The sequence below is a fragment of the Cricetulus griseus genome, chromosome 3 (assembly GCF_003668045.3).
Source record: "Cricetulus griseus strain 17A/GY chromosome 3, alternate assembly CriGri-PICRH-1.0, whole genome shotgun sequence".
Classification (NCBI taxonomy): Eukaryota; Metazoa; Chordata; class Mammalia; order Rodentia; family Cricetidae; genus Cricetulus; species Cricetulus griseus.
The window spans coordinates 51,509,744-51,523,679 of record NC_048596.1 but is presented as its reverse complement, the minus strand read 5'-3'; the positions used below and the strand labels follow the sequence as shown (position 1 = coordinate 51,523,679).

Sequence of the window (13,936 nt, the reverse complement as noted above, 5' to 3'; positions counted from 1 at the left end):
TCCAAATGGATCAAAGACCTCAACATAAACCCAGCCACACTGAACTTATTAGAAGAGAAAGTAGGAAATACCCTTGAATTAATTGGTACAGGAGATTGCTTCCTGAACATAACACCAGTAGCACAGACACTGAGATCCACAATTAATAAATGGGATCTCCTGAAACTTAAAAGCTTCTGTAAGGCAAAGAACACAGTCAACAATACAAAATGACAGCCCATGGATTGGGAAAAGATATTCACCAACCCCACATCTGACAGAGTGCTGATCTCCAAAATTTACAAAGAACTTAAGAAGCTAGTCTCCAAAACACCAAATAATCCAATTAAAAAGTGGGGTACAGAACTAAATAGACAATTCTCAATAGAGGAATCTAAAATGGCTGAAAGACACTTAAGAAAGTGCTCAACATCCTTAGCCATCAGGGAAAGGCAAATCAAAACAACTCTGAGATACCATCTTACTCCTGTCAGAATGGCTAAAATCAAAAACACCAATGACAGCTTATGTTGGAGAGGTTGTGGAGAAAGGGGAACACTCCTTCACTGCTGGTGGGAGTGCATACTTGTACAGCCACTTTGGAAATCGGTATGGTGACTCCTCAGGAAAATGGGAATCAGTCTACCACAAGATGCAGTAATTTCACTCTTAGGCATATACCCAAAAAAAGCACATTCATACAACAAGGATATCTGTTCAACTATGTTCATAGCAGCATTATTTGTAACAGTCAGAACCTGTAAACAACCTAGATGCCCCTCAACTAAAGAAAGGATAGAGAAAATGTGGTACATTTACACAATGGAGTACTACTCGGCGGGGAAAAACAGCAATGGAATCTTGAAATTCGAAGGCAAATGGATGGAACAAGAAGAAACCATTCTGATCAAGGTAACCCAGTCAAAAAAAGACAGGCATGGTATGTACTCACTCATATGTGGATTTTAGACATATGTGGATTTTAGACATAGCGTAAAGAATTGCCAGCCTGCAGCCCAGGCTGCCGGAGAGGCTGGTAAACAAGGATTCTAAGAGAGACATACATGATCTCCTGGAGAAGGGGAAAGGGACAAGATCTCCTGAGCAAATTGGGAGCATGGGGGGAGGGGAGAGGGAACTAGGAGAATGAGAAGGGGTGAAGAGGAGGGGTAAGGAAGACATGATGGGACAAGGAGGTTGAGTTGAGGGAAGAACAGAAGAGAGCAAGATAAGAGATACTATAACAGAGGGAGACATTATAATTTCAAAGAGAAATCAGGCACTAGGGAAATGTCTGGAGAGCTACAAAGATGACACCAACTAACAATCTAAGCAACAGAGGAGAGGCTACCTTAAATGCCCTCTCCTGATAATGAGATTGATGACTAATTCATATGCCATAGTATAGCCTTCATGCAGCAGCTGGTGGAAGTAGAAGCAGACACCCACAGCTGAACCTTGAGCCAAACTGAAATCCAGATGCAGAGAAGGAGGACTGATGAGCAAATGAGTCCATACCAAGCTGGTGAAACCCACAGAAACAACTAATGGGAACAAGAGAGAACTGATGGTTCCCAGACTGACAGCTGGGAAACCAGCATGGGACTGATCCAGACCCTCTGAATGTGGGTGTCAGTGAGGAGACCTTGGAAATCTATGGGGCCTCTTGTAGTGGAACAGTACTTATCACTGCCATAGGAATGGACTTTAAGAGCACATCACACATGGAGAGATACTCCCTGAGCCTAGACACAATGGGGTTGGACTAGGCCCCATCCCAAAGAATATGACAGACTTTGAAGACCCCCCCCATAGAAGGCCTCACCCTCCCTGAGGAGCAGAAAGGGTATGGAATGGGGGGGGGGGAACCTGGGATTCACATGTAAAATAATTTTCTTTCTAAGAAAAAGAAAAAGAAAAGATTAAGCTTTAGGTAAATGAAGTGATCTCATGTGGACCCTTATTTCCCCAAGGGGCTCAATGAATGAATCTTTGCATTGAAAAAAAAGAATATATCTTATTCTCAGTGCCACATGGAACCATCACTAAAATCAACCACATACTTGGCAACATAGCAAACCTCAACAGGTACAAAAAAAATGGAATAGCCCCCTCTATCTTATCAGACCACCATGCTTTAAAGTTTCAATTCAACAACAACACAAATTGCAGAAAACCTACAAACTCACAGAAATTGAATTATGCACAAATGCACCATTCCTGGGTCAAGCTCTATTATAGAGCTATAGTTGTGAAAACAGCTTGGTATTGGCACAAAAGTAGACAGATAGACCAATGGAACCAATACCCTGATATTAACCCACACACCTACAAACACCTGATTTTTTTTTACAAAGAAGCTAAAATTATACAATGGAAAAAAGAAAGCATCTTCAACAAATGGTGCTGGCACAACTGGATTCGGACATGCAGACGATTGCAGACAGATCCATATCTATCACTACGCACAAAACTTAAATCCAAATGGATCAAAGACCTCAACATAAATCCAGCCACATTGAACCTTCTAGAAGAGAAAGTGGGAGATACCCTCAAACGAATTGGTACAGGAGACAGCTTCCTGAACATAGCACCATTAGCACAGACATTGAGTTCTACAATCAATAAATGGGACCTCCTGAAACTGAGAAGCTTCTGCAAGGCAAAGGACACAGTCAGTAAGACACAAAATGACAGCCCACAAAATGGGAAAAGCTCTTCACCAACCCCACATCTGACAGTGCCGATCTCCAAAATTTACAAAGAACTTAAGAAGCTAGTCTCCAAAACACCAAATAATCCAATTAAAAAGTGAGGTACAGAACTAAATAGACAGTTCTCAATAGGGGGATCTAAAATGGCAGAAAGACACTTAAGAAAGTGCTCAACATCCTTAGCCATCAGGGAAATGCAAATCAAAACAACTCTGAGATACCATCTTGCACCTGTCAGAATGGCTAAAATCAAAAACGCCAGTGACAGTCTATGCTGGAGAGGATGTGGAGAAAGGGAACACGCCTCCACTGCTGGTGGGAGTGCAAACTTGTACAGCCACTTGGGAAATCAGTATGGGGATTCTTCAGGAAAATAGAAATCAGTCTATCTCAAGATCCAGTAATTCCACTCTTGGGCATATACCCAAAGAATGCACATTCATACAACAAGGACATATGTTTAACTGTGTTCATAGCAGCGTTGTTTGTAAAAGCCAGAACCTGGAAGCAACTTAGATGCCCCTCGACTGAAAATGGATAGAGAAAATGTGGTACATTTACACAATGGAGTACTACTCAGCAGAAAAAAACAATGGAATCTTGAAATTCTCAGACAAATGGATGGAACTAGAAGACACCATCCTGAATGAGGTAAACCAGTCACAAAAAGACAAACATGGTCTGTACTCACTCATATATGAATTTTAGACATAGATCGAAAGATTACCAGCCTACAATCCTCATCACCAAAGGAACTAGGAAACAAGAAGGACTCTTAAGAAAAGAATGCATGGACCCCAGAGAAGGGAAAGGGACAAGTTCTCCTGAGCTAATTGGGTGTATGGAGGGAGGGGAGAGGAAGTTAAAAGAAAGAGAAGGGGAGAAGAGGAGGGGACAGGAGGACAGAAGAGAGCAGGAAGATTGAGTCAGGGGAAGAATAGAGGAGAGCAAGAAAAGAGATACCATATTAGAGGGAGCCATTATAGGTTTAAAGAGAAATCTAGCACTAGGGAAATGTCCAGAGATCTACAAGGTTGACCCCAACTAAGAATCTAAGCAATAGTGGAGAGGCCACCTTAAATGCCCTTCTCTGATAATGAGATTGATGACTGCCTTATATGCCATCCTAGAGCCTTCATCCAGTAGCTGATGGAAGCAGATGTAGACACCCACAGCTAAACACTGAGCTGAACTCTGGAATCCAGTTCAGAGAGGGAGGTGTGATGAGCAAAGGGTCAAGACCAGGCTGGAGAATCCCACAGAAACTGCTGACCTGAACAAGGGGTAGCTCATGGACCCCAGACTGATAGCTGGGAAACCAGCATAGGACTATTCCAGACCCCCTGAACAAGCATGTCAGTTTAGAGATCTGATTAATTTATGGGGCCTCTGGTAGTGGATCAGTATTTATCCCTAGTACACAAATGGACTTTGGAAGCCCGCTCCACAGAGAGAGATACTCTCTAAGCCTAGACACATGGGGAGGGTCTAGACCCTGCTCCAAATGATATGACAGACTTTGAAATAATCCCCCATGGAAGGCCTCACCCTCCCTGGGGAGCAGAAAGGAGATGGGATAAGGGATCAGTGGGGGGCAGGGGAGGAGGGAAGGGAGAGGGAACTGGGATTGACATGTAAAAGAGCCTGTTTATAATTTAATTTTTTAAAAAAAGGAAAAAAGTTAGTTGGCAGAACTTTGAGTCTTTGGGTTACAAACACATACCATGTAATTGAGGTTAGGAATTTGTGCAGAAAGTTAATTATTGTCCTAGTTTATCAGCCAGAACTAGCAAGGAAACTTTATATTTTTTTCCTGTTTCCCATTTTTTTATTAACTTATATTTTTTACTTTCCAATTCCAGTTCCCCCTTCCTCCTCTTCTCCCTCTTTCCACCACCTCTGCTCCCCACCTCCCATCTGCTCCTCAGAGAGAGTAAGGCCTCCTCTAGGAAGTCTACTAAGTCTGTTCCATCACCTTGTTGTGGTAGGACCAAGCCCCTCACTAGGCTGAGCAAGGTGTCTCTCCACATAGAATGGGCTCCACAAAGTCTGTTTGTGCTTTGGAGTTAGATCTTGGACTCACCACCAGTGGCATCATATCTTATCCCAGCCGCACCATTGTCACCTATATTAAGGGAGTCTAGTTTGGTCTTATGCAGGTTCAGCAGTTGTCAGACCTGAGTCAGTGATCTCTCACTAACTCAGGACAGCTGGTTCTGTGGGTTTCCCCATCTTTGTTCATATTATCGCTCCTCTCTCACTTTGTATTCCAGGAGCTTGTGCCAATGGTTAGTTGTGGATTTCTGCATTTGCTTCCAACTGTTTCTGGAAGAGGATTCTGTCTTCTCTGGGGTTGTGGATTATAGGCTGGGTATCTTTTGCTTTATCTCTGGTATCCACTTATGAGTGAGTACATACTATATTTGTCTTTCTGGATCTGGGTTACCTCTCTCAGGATGTTTTGTTGTTGTTGTTGTTTTGTTTTGTTTTTTCTAGTTCCATCCATTTGCCTGCAAATTTCAAAGATGTCACTGTTTCTTACCACTGAGTAGTACTCCATGGTATATATGTACCACGTTTTTCTTATCTATTCTTCAGTTGAGGGGCATCTGGGTTGTTTCCAGGTTCTGGATATTACGAATAATGCTGTTATGAGCATAATTGAGCAAATGTCCTTGTGGTGTGAATGTGCATCATTTGGGTATATGCTCAAAAGCAGTATTGCAGGATCTTGAGGTAGATTGGTTCCTAATGGAAACTGTTTATCTTTAAAAACCATTAGCAAGGCATCTGATCTAATCTAAAGCTATTTTAAAGCTTTGTATCAGCTAATAGTGCATAGCTATCTTGGCGGTTGGGTAAATACAACTGTTTTCCTAATGTCAAATTGAGCTGTGATCTAAAACAGCTCCTAGGGGAAATTCATAAGCCCTTACCATGTAGTAATTCTTTGTATTCATTTTTATTCCTCAAAACTCTGTAGAAACTAACATTTAATATCAATTAGACAATACATCTTAAGGAGGAGTCACCTTTTAGACAATCCACAGATAAAAATGACCAATAGAATGGATTTTATGAGGTAAACACACTATGATACAGGGAATTTTGCAGCAGCACATGTGAAATTACAGACAGAAGCAAAAGATATTCTGGAATCTATAGCCTTGTGGCCTTGTCTAACTGAGGTTTCCCATCAGAGTTTCCTCCTGATATGCTGACACCTTGGATATTAATTACATCTGCTGTTCTTATGGCATGTCTTCTGGAACCATGTGAACTGTAAGAATAAAATGGTTGCACCAAAGGCTCAAGGACCATCAAGGAAGACAGAATGGAGAGATTGTTAAAAGCCAAAGGTTCCAAAGATGGATCAAAGCAGAGTCGTCCAGACTTAACAGGACACTGCACCCATCAGCTTGCAACAGCTGGGGTTGACTACCAAAATCTGCACAGATCAAGTCAGTCAACACTTCAGCATGAAGTGGGGAGGAGTTCATGAGTCCTTTTCTGTAGCTGAGAAGCAATTAACAGCTGATGGCTTCTGGAGAAAGGACACTCAGTTTTCTTTAAGGGTATAGACTCCAGGAGATGGACCATTCTACAGTGAATGGCCTGACACCCAGGGCAGCACAAATTGAAATCAATGGCTTATTTTTAAAAAGGACTGGAAGAACACAAAGTTGGGAGACAGTGTGAGAATGAGGACTACATTTGGAAGGAGTTGGAAGGAGTGAAATGAATATGATAAAATATATCATATACATATATGAAATTCTCAAAAGCTAGTAAAAACTATATTCCTAAAAGAATATGATGGATGAAGAGGCTATGTTAACATTAGACAGAACAGATATTAGAACAGATGTTTTTCCAGGTGCGGTAGTACATACTGGCAATTCCAGATACTAAGATTGAGGCATAGGGACTATTAACTGAAGACTATTCTGCAACACACAGAGTTTGCTAAGGTGGGCTATGTCGTGAAACACTGTGGGGAGATCTGTCCTCCCACATCCCCTTCTTCTAAGGGAAAGTAACTCACACTGTATCTAGATAGAACAAGAGCCAAAGTTTGTTTAACCATAGTTCAAAAAAAAAAAAGCAACGGTCAATAAAAGTTGAAATAAAAGATATTTGAAAAAAGAGAATAAGCAGTGCTGGGGCTGAAGAGATGGGGTAGTAGATGCTCAGAGCTTCTACCCTTGTTCAGATTCCAGAAACTAAAAACAGTTCAACAGGCTTGCCTGATAGGACCTTTACCCACTGAGCCATCTCTCTAGCCAAGATATTTGCTACATTTTATTCGCAAATACCTTTAAAGATCCTAGGGGGGCACTTACGGGCTCATATACAAAGGGCTCTACATCTTAATACGGAGATACCTCCTCAAAAAAAAAAAGCCTGCCTCCAATATCTGAACTTAGAAATCTTGCTATACCATGTTCCTACTTGCCTTCCCCTGGGGTGGTCTTTGGGTGTCTTCCTTCCTGGCAAGGAAGATGCGTTCTTGGATGCTGTCTTTACCCACAGTTCAGTCTATTACAGTTAGATATACAAATATGTATAAAGGTGTAAATACTCACAAAGTTGACAATACACTAAGTACAGGCAAAGGTGCCTCTTAATGTTCCTCAGAGAGGAGCTCGGTGAGAGCCAGCTAGAACCTCCTGAAACCAGCTTTGTTGTTTTCCCTGATCCCTCTCCTGCCTCTTGTTGGGTTACCTCATACTCAGATGCCAGTCTCCTTACTCATCATCCTCAGTATTCCTGGTGTTGGGAACACTATATTAACCCCAAAATAAATAAAATAAGACAATCCACAAATAATAAAATGAATAAATATTTTAATAAGTCTTCATTGAAGAGATGAAGAACAAATTATAATGCTGAATCTCAGTTACGTTTGTCAACAGTACTTTCAAATACATACAACAAAAACACAAAGTTAAAAAAATTGTTTAGTGAAGTGAAAGATTTTAATATTACTCCCAGTAATTAACAAAAAAAAAACAGAATGTATCTCTATTCGAGATATATACACATATCTTTCAACCAAAATTCCTTGCTTGGCATTTACACAGCACTCTTCCATGAAGAACAGATTGCAAATTTGCTATAGTCTGATGTGCCTCCAGAACTCATACTTGAAAAATGACTATCTGTTCTCATGGTACCAAGAGGGACCTTTCAGATTTTGTTAACTGTGAGCAGGGTTGCCCTGAGCAGAATGGCAATCATCAGGAAATCTGGAAACAAGTGTAGAAGATGATGTGGGAAAAGAGAAACATTTGTTCATTGTTGGTTGGGGTGCAAATTAGTGCAACCAATGTGAAAATTAGTGGGGAGGTTCCTAAAAGAATTAAAATTACCATACGACCTATCCACATAACTCCTGGCCATTGACCCAACAGGCTCCATACCCGGCCACAGAGACACCTGCTCGTCATTTTTATTGTTGCTATATGTGTGATATCAAGGACATAGAACCAACCGAGTTGTCCATCAACAGATGAACCAATTATGGATATGTGGTACATGCTCACAACGGAATATTCTTCCTCTGTAAAGAAATCATGAGATTTGCAGGAAATGGGTGGATCCAAAAGGAATAATATTAAGTGAGGTCACCCAGTCCCAGAAAGAACAAACTACATGTTCTCCCAGATATGAGGATCATAACCTATAATGCACACATGTAAACAGCTATAAATGTGAGCAAAGCCTGAAAAACCCAGAGAAGGGGCCAAATACTTGGTGATAGGGAAGGATAAGGGTGGGAAAAAAGACAAGGGGACATGAAAAGGAAACGAATAAAGGGGCAGCAACGAAGAGGAGAGGTAGAGAGTGCAGGAGGAAATGTGGAGGAAGAAAAACCACACAAACACACTTTGTTTACAATATTATGTGGGGCTAAGGAGATGGCTCACTGGGTAAGAGCACTGGCTGCTCTTCCAGAGGACCCAGGTCCTATTCCCAGCACCCACATGGCAGTTTATAACCATCTATAACTCCAGTTTAAGGGTATCTGACCCCATCTTCTGGCCTCCACTGGTACAAGGCACACACATAGAGAACAAACATACATACAGGCAAAACACCCCCACACACACAAAAATGTCTTAATAGTACCTAACACTATGATGACTTATTTTAAGGGGACTATATGAAGAAGGAGAGGGATTAGTTGGGGCAGCTGAAAAGGAGTAGAGAGGGGCAGTTGGGATGGGTAAAAGATACATTGCTGACAACTGTCATCAAAGAACAACTAAAAGATACTCTTTCTTAAAAATATGAGAATGAAACCCTCATGAAAGACGTTAGGGACCTTATAAAAAGAGGTGCAAATCAGGAGGATTTGGTGGACTTTGCAGAGCCCCCGTTGAGGGCCCTACCCTGCCTGGGGAGTGGTGGGTGGATGGGGTGGGGGGTGGGGGAGGAGGGTGGGGGTGAGGGAGGGAGAGGGAGGAGGGACTTACATGTGAAACAAGCTTGTTCCCTAACTAGAACTAATAAATAAATTTAAAAAAAAAAAAGAGGTGCAAAGCCAGTGCAGGTGCAACCCGTGCCTGGCAACCTCAGTATGCTCTCCAGCCGCCATACAAAGATGATAGGGAAGAACTAACTCCATAAAGTTGGCCTCTAATCTTCACATTGCAAGTTGAGGTACACATGCTTACATACACACATCATGTGCATACATATTCAGTGATACTAAATGTTTGAAGTTAAAATGGAAGAGGCACAATGGCTCTGTGTGAAGTGTGTACTGTCTGAGGACCCAGCGTGTGTCACTTTTGCTACAGGAAACGGCAGAACTTGCTTGACAGAAATAGTCATCTATTTAAAAAGAAGTGTTTTTTCAGGCACCAGATCTAAGTTATGCCACAAACAGTGATGACAGTTGTCATTAGATGAATTGTTTTATATGCCTGAAAGTGTCTTTGGCAGAAGCAAAAATAAAAGTGACAGACATAGCTTCCCAACTCACCAATGGCAACACATGTATCAAAGGGCATTCCACCATTGTGCTTGAGAAATGGAGACATAATGTCCCTTCTCTGTGCACCACAGCTGTTCAGTGCAGTGTCCAGGAGGAAGAAAGCACAGTTCCCCTGGCAAGAGTATCAATGCTGTTTTCTATATTTGAACATTCAAATAGGATTAAAACATTGCATTGGGCATCTTTGTTTCATTCACATAGTTGACTGTTTCTCATATTTCTTAACCATGCTGTGACACTTTCTCTCTACTCCCCATCCTGAAATACCCCCGTATCTCATGGAGAGGTTATTCCTCTGTCCATGCAACACATAGACTTCTATTCAAACAGCACTCATCACATTGACTGAAATTTCCATTTGTGTTTGTGGTTCTCTAAGACCAAAGGTACAGCTAGAAGAATATAATTTGCAATGGCTACTTCATAATGAATGAGTGACTCACAAGTGACTAAAATACTCATACATAGAAAGAGCCATAAACCAGAGACACTCACCTGTCTGTTAAGTGGCTATATAGGGTATTTCCTACAAACATACCAGTCAAGTATAGGAACTTGGCTATTGAATCCAGTGACTGATATTCACACACCAGGTCCCACTGAAAGATATGAAAACCAGCAGAGTAAGACTTATAACCTGTCAGTCAGACTATACAAAAATGCGTTAATGTGGCCCTCAAGTCTCATTCTAGCAGCCCTCTAAATTCCCCTCTCATTTCAACACCACCTGACTTCTACAACCCTGGTCTCAGCTTAAACACACCTGGCTCCAGGAATCTTCCCCTAGTAACTTGGACCAAGTTCTTTAGGGTGTACTACTGACTTGCAGCCCATGCTAAGAAATCCTCAAACTTGACCATATACTGCAATAATTTGAGAGCCTTAAAAAAGGCACTGGATTCCATACCTAAGCATGGGCGGCCTCTCATATCACTCTGAGAGCTGAGATTGGGCACTGACTTTATTAGATTACATAGATAGGTATATAGATACAAACATGCATATATATGTACATAGATAGATGATAGATAGGTATTATATGATAGAGATATACATTAGATATAGATAGATTGACAGTAATGAAGTTGGAGTCCAAGGCCTTGTGCACAACCCCATTCTATCCTATCACAGAAGGTAAAGTACTGAGACTCTTTAGAGTGCTAGGAATTGAATCCTGGGCTCACACATGCCATGCAAGCATTCTACCAGTGAGCCATACTCCCAGATAGCCCACTATGGCTTTGTTAAATCTCCTAGATATTTCTTATTTGAAATAAAAGCTGAAAAATAAACAATGACTTGTAATGTTTATAAAAGAGCCAAAGAATTATTTGCTTAAACTGATTTGACACGTAAGAACTGTGATCAATATTGTCTAAAAGATGAAATCTAAGCTCAAAACATGTGCACTATTCATACAATTGCTAAACACCCATCATGAATTTATGACAGGAAATAAAGCCACTTACCTCAGTCACAATGGTGCTGAGGAAGGTGCTTTGGTCATACACCCAACCGTCCACACAAGGTTCTATCTCTGGCTCTGTCACATTGGAGAAGGTGCCATTTTGATGAAGGAGATGCCACTGTGGTTGGACAAAACGATGACACTTGTCTGGTCTCATGTTGGAGTCCAGAGGGATGGAGATCCTCAGGAGGTCATCTTGGCTCAGGATCCCACTTTTGTTATCAGAGAAAGTGTCATTGTCAAGGATGGAGACCCAGCATCGATGACTGGGTATGGCTGCAGTGAAGTTCTCCAGTAAAGAATGAGGACCCACTATGACATTGCAGATAAAAACAAAAGTCATCTGAAGGATCTGGAATCTCCCCAGGCTGCCAACTTGATCCAGAAGATCTTGAAAGGCCATTGAAGACAAATGACTGTGTTCAAGGGAAAGCAAAACCAATTGATCCTAGGTGAGACCAAAGGTTTTTAACAAGTTCCGTTCCACTACAGAGTAGATCCTAACCCCTTCTTAATATGTCCCTCTTCCCTTAATGAGTTAGGTGTTAGGTAGGGAGCTGTTTCCTTTAAATTCACCAAGAGAAACATTCTGCTAAGTTGCTTTCTGCAATGACTCTGTTAAATATTTACTTTGTGAGAAACTTTGTGCACTGCTCTATGATCATCTGTAGACACTGATCTACAAACACTGTGGAAATAAACAAGAACTAGCCTGTTACACAACATACAGACCTTTACAGAATATGCAATTTTCCAAACTCAGAAGTTGGGTGTTTTTCACTTTCCTAATCTATTCAGTATTTACCTTGGTTAATGAAATTAATGAAAAGAATTGGAAGCTAAATTAAGGCAAGGAAGTATGGAACAGTTCTTGCCCTTTGCTACCTGATGGGCTTCAGGTCCAAGTCCCACGAATTCCCATTGCAAATACATGCTCAGATGGTAGGAGGGGGAGCAAGGACAAGGTGTTGGTCTCCAAGAAACCTAGCACAAGGCTCCCTCAGCACATGTGGCTCCTCCCAGCACTCATCACCCATCCCTGCCCTTCACCTCTTCCTCCCAGGGACTGGACCTCCACTTCCCTTCCCACAGCTTTGGATCCCTATACAACTCAACCATTTGGACATGAGTCTCTCCGTCTCTTGGTGCTCTTGGTTCCCAGGTGTTCTCTTTGCCCCCTCTCTTCTCTTTTGCTCTCCCCCTTCTCTCTCCTCTCATGACGCAGTTCAGTCTGCTGGCCACGTTCAGTCAGGTCTCTTCCTGATCCCTCTGCTGCCCTCTCCCTCATATCTACAATAAACCCTCCGCCGCCGCCATACCTTGGAGCACTCATGTCCTCATTTTTTCCACTCATCTGGTGCCGAAAACCACAGGAGTGACATAAATGAGCTCCTTTCCAAGGGACTCAGCCTCTCTGAACCAAGCTGCTAGTTTGATTCCCCTAAGGTATTGTGGTGGTTTGAAAGAAAATGGCCCCCAAAAAGAATGGCACTAGTAGGAGGTGTGGCCTTGTTGGAGTAGGTGTGGTCTTGTTGGAGGAAGGGTGTCACTATGGAGGCCGACTTTGAGGTCTCATATATGCTCAAGCCATGCCCGTTGAGTAGGTTCACTTCCTGCTTTCTGCATATCAAGATGTAAAACTCTCAGCTCCTTCTCCAGCACCATGTCTGCCTGCGTGCTGCCATGGCTCACCGTGATGATAATGGACTGAACCTCTGACCTATAAGCCACCCAACTAAATGTTTTTCTTTATAAGAATTGCCATGGTCATTGTCTCTCTTCACAGCAATAGAAATCCTAAATAAGACAGGTATGTGTGAATCATTTGGTTTTTTCTGACTTCTGCCACCACCATATTTAACTCCAAATTCCAGTGTCTAGTTCTTCAGCAGTTTCGTCCATCTGCCTGCTCTAATCATTCACCTATCCTCAACTACTGGGTAAGCATCCTCTGCTGTCATTTTTAAAAGTGGCACACAAGAGAAAGACCTATGAGAACGAGCTTGTGTGGAGGGCTTTTTTATTTGGGGAAAAGTGAATGGGAAAATCAGGGAGGGGAAAGGGAAGACCTGCCTCTGGGGACAAGAGCAGCAAAGGAAAAGAGAGAGGCAGAGAGAGGGGGGGATAGAGAAGGAGAGACAAAGAGATAGGCAGAGAAGCAGAGAGAGAGAAAAGAAGAAGAAAAGGAGGAGGGGGAAGGGGAGGGGAGGGGGAGGGGGACTAATAAACCCCAGCTGCTTTGATGATTTGTGCCAGAAGCTGCCAGGTAACTCCAAGAATCCAGCTTTCGTTCTTCTATAACAAATTTTTGGCCATGGCAGGGGTGGGGGTGCAGCAGTCTGTCTTGCAGAAAAGCATGTCCTAAGGCTCCTCAGCAGCAGTGTTTTCTGAACAATGAGGTATGAGCATATGTATTGTGTGCAGAACCCCCCCCCTTCTTCTTTTGAGTCCCAGCGGAAGTTCTTAACCATCAAGGTACATTGATTTGGTTTGTTCTTCTGTCATCTCTAGGATACTGCCTTCATCATTGTGGTCCAAAATGATTCACCAGTCAGCCTACACTCTGTTCTCCTGAAAGAGAAGATGCAAATACTCAGATCCCAAACTTTTCTCTTTTTTTTCTCCCAGATTTTTTAACGATTAATTTTTATTTTATGTGCATTGGTATCTGTGTGAGGGTGTCAGATTCCCTGGACCTGGAGTTATAAACAATTGTGAGCTGTCATGTGTGTACTGGGAATTGAACCCAGGTCCTCTAAAAATGCAACCAGT

The 13,936-nt window shown here is 42.1% G+C and overlaps 1 protein-coding gene across 3 annotated transcripts in view; it reads right to left on the bottom strand.

Moving 5' to 3' along the window:
- Positions 1–11,567, bottom strand: part of LOC100773384 (solute carrier family 22 member 19) — a 75,843-nt gene extending 64,276 nt beyond the window's left edge. For all 3 annotated transcript variants that reach the window (XM_035443111.1, XM_027408380.2, XM_035443112.1), the window contains exons 1-2: positions 11,166–11,567; positions 10,192–10,295 (exon numbers count right to left, since the gene is read on the bottom strand). In XM_035443111.1, coding sequence (XP_035299002.1) covers positions 10,192–10,295; positions 11,166–11,567 — 506 coding nt within the window. The remainder of the gene's footprint in view (positions 1–10,191; positions 10,296–11,165) is intronic.
- Between the last annotated feature and the right edge of the window lie 2,369 nt (positions 11,568–13,936).